This window comes from Ipomoea triloba, chromosome 8 (genome assembly GCF_003576645.1).
Source record: "Ipomoea triloba cultivar NCNSP0323 chromosome 8, ASM357664v1".
Taxonomy (NCBI): Eukaryota; Viridiplantae; Streptophyta; class Magnoliopsida; order Solanales; family Convolvulaceae; genus Ipomoea; species Ipomoea triloba.
In genome coordinates this window covers 7220048-7221594 of record NC_044923.1, presented here as the reverse complement: position 1 = coordinate 7221594, position 1547 = coordinate 7220048, and the positions used below count along the sequence as shown (strand labels likewise).

At 35.1% G+C, this 1547-nt stretch overlaps 1 protein-coding gene across 1 annotated transcript in view; it reads left to right on the top strand.

The window, feature by feature from the left end:
• The first annotated feature begins 305 nt into the window (after positions 1-305).
• LOC116026885 (bidirectional sugar transporter SWEET7-like) overlaps positions 306-1547 on the top strand; it is a 5626-nt gene continuing 4384 nt past the window's right edge. Inside the window, exon 1 of the mRNA XM_031268311.1 lies at positions 306-309. Within this exon, the coding sequence (XP_031124171.1) occupies positions 306-309 (4 nt within the window). The remainder of the gene's footprint in view (positions 310-1547) is intronic.

Below are 1547 nucleotides of genomic sequence, written 5' to 3'. Positions count from 1 at the left end.
GTGGCTGCTAAGTGCTAATAATCCTAATATGTTACTCCGTATAAGTGTATAACTTAATATTATATATATATATATATATTAAAATTTTCGGTTAACCATTCGGTTAATTCGGTTAACCGGCTCTACCGAACCGAATTAACCGTTAACCGAAATTATAGGAATCCTTTAACCGTTCACCGAACCGAAAAATTCGGTTCGGTTACGATTAACCGAAATTCAACGGTTCGGTCGGTTAACCGCCAATTGTCCGTGTTTTGCACACCCCTAGTTCCTGCAATAATAAGCTGAGAAAGCAATCACAGACTATGGGTCAGTGAGCACAACAGATTGGAATCTTTGAAAAAAAAAAAAAATAGACATCTGGTACCAACTAAGGGATTTTGCCAACCATGATGGATACCTCTCTCAATAATTATAGATTTGTTATCTCTATTTTTTTTTCGATCAATTCACTATATATATAGAGTTCATAATCTCTATGTATTATCTCATCCTCCATATCTCCCTCCATTTAATTAGAGTCAATTTGTTATAAATATTTATCACCTATTCAAATCTCCCTCTGTTCTGTTTATTATTGAATTCTCTTTAGTGTGTTTTGAACACATTATATTGTCATTCTAATCATGCTCTCCATGGACACCACCCGTACAATTGTGGGCATAATTGGTTAGTTATTTTTTAATTTGAATATTATTCTCTCTCTTGATATATATTCGAAGTATATTTTTTCATGTTGATTTAACTGACTATTTCTTTTTCACAAAACTTTGTAGTAAGAAATCATTACAAATTATAATACGTTTATTTAAACAAAATGCAACTTAGTTATCTTGTTCCAAATATTTTTGTATTGAATTTTCTATAAAATTTGTAATGTCATATTATTACTTCATATTATTTTGTTTTTGAGTTAACTTGTTCTTTTGAATATTACAAAATATGATGCTTACTTTAGTTTATGAGAAAACCTTTAACTATTAATTAAAAGTGCACTATGGGTGAAGTTGACCTTGTAAACCTAGCTAGCAAAGAATAACAATGAGTTAAAATAACTTAAATTGTCCATAATTGATTGCTCAAACAAAAGAGATCATCAATCGACAACCTCATGGAGAATCAAATTCGAAATCCCGCTAACTATCTGACAAAGTTATAACATTCTAAATTAAATTAAGGGTGCGTTTGGAAAGTATAAAAATGACTTCTGGAAAATAACATTTTCGTTTCCAATGTTTGGTTGCATTCTAGAAAACTATCTTGGTGTGTTTGGTTCATTTTCTAGAAAATGAGCATAATTATTTATAATTTTAAATATTTAAAATATACCATGGTAGTGGTGGTGGTTGAGGTGGGTGGGTGGCGGTAGTGGTGGTGGTTGGGGTGGGGGTAGCGGTGGTGGTGGTGGTGGTTGTAGAGGTGAGGGGTGGTGGTGGAGGGTGGAGCCGTGGAGGGTGGTGGGTACGTGGTGGCCGGTGTGGGGGGTAGTGGTTGTGGAGGTTGGGGGAGGTGGGGGGGTGTAGTGGGGGGGGGGTGGGGGGATGGTG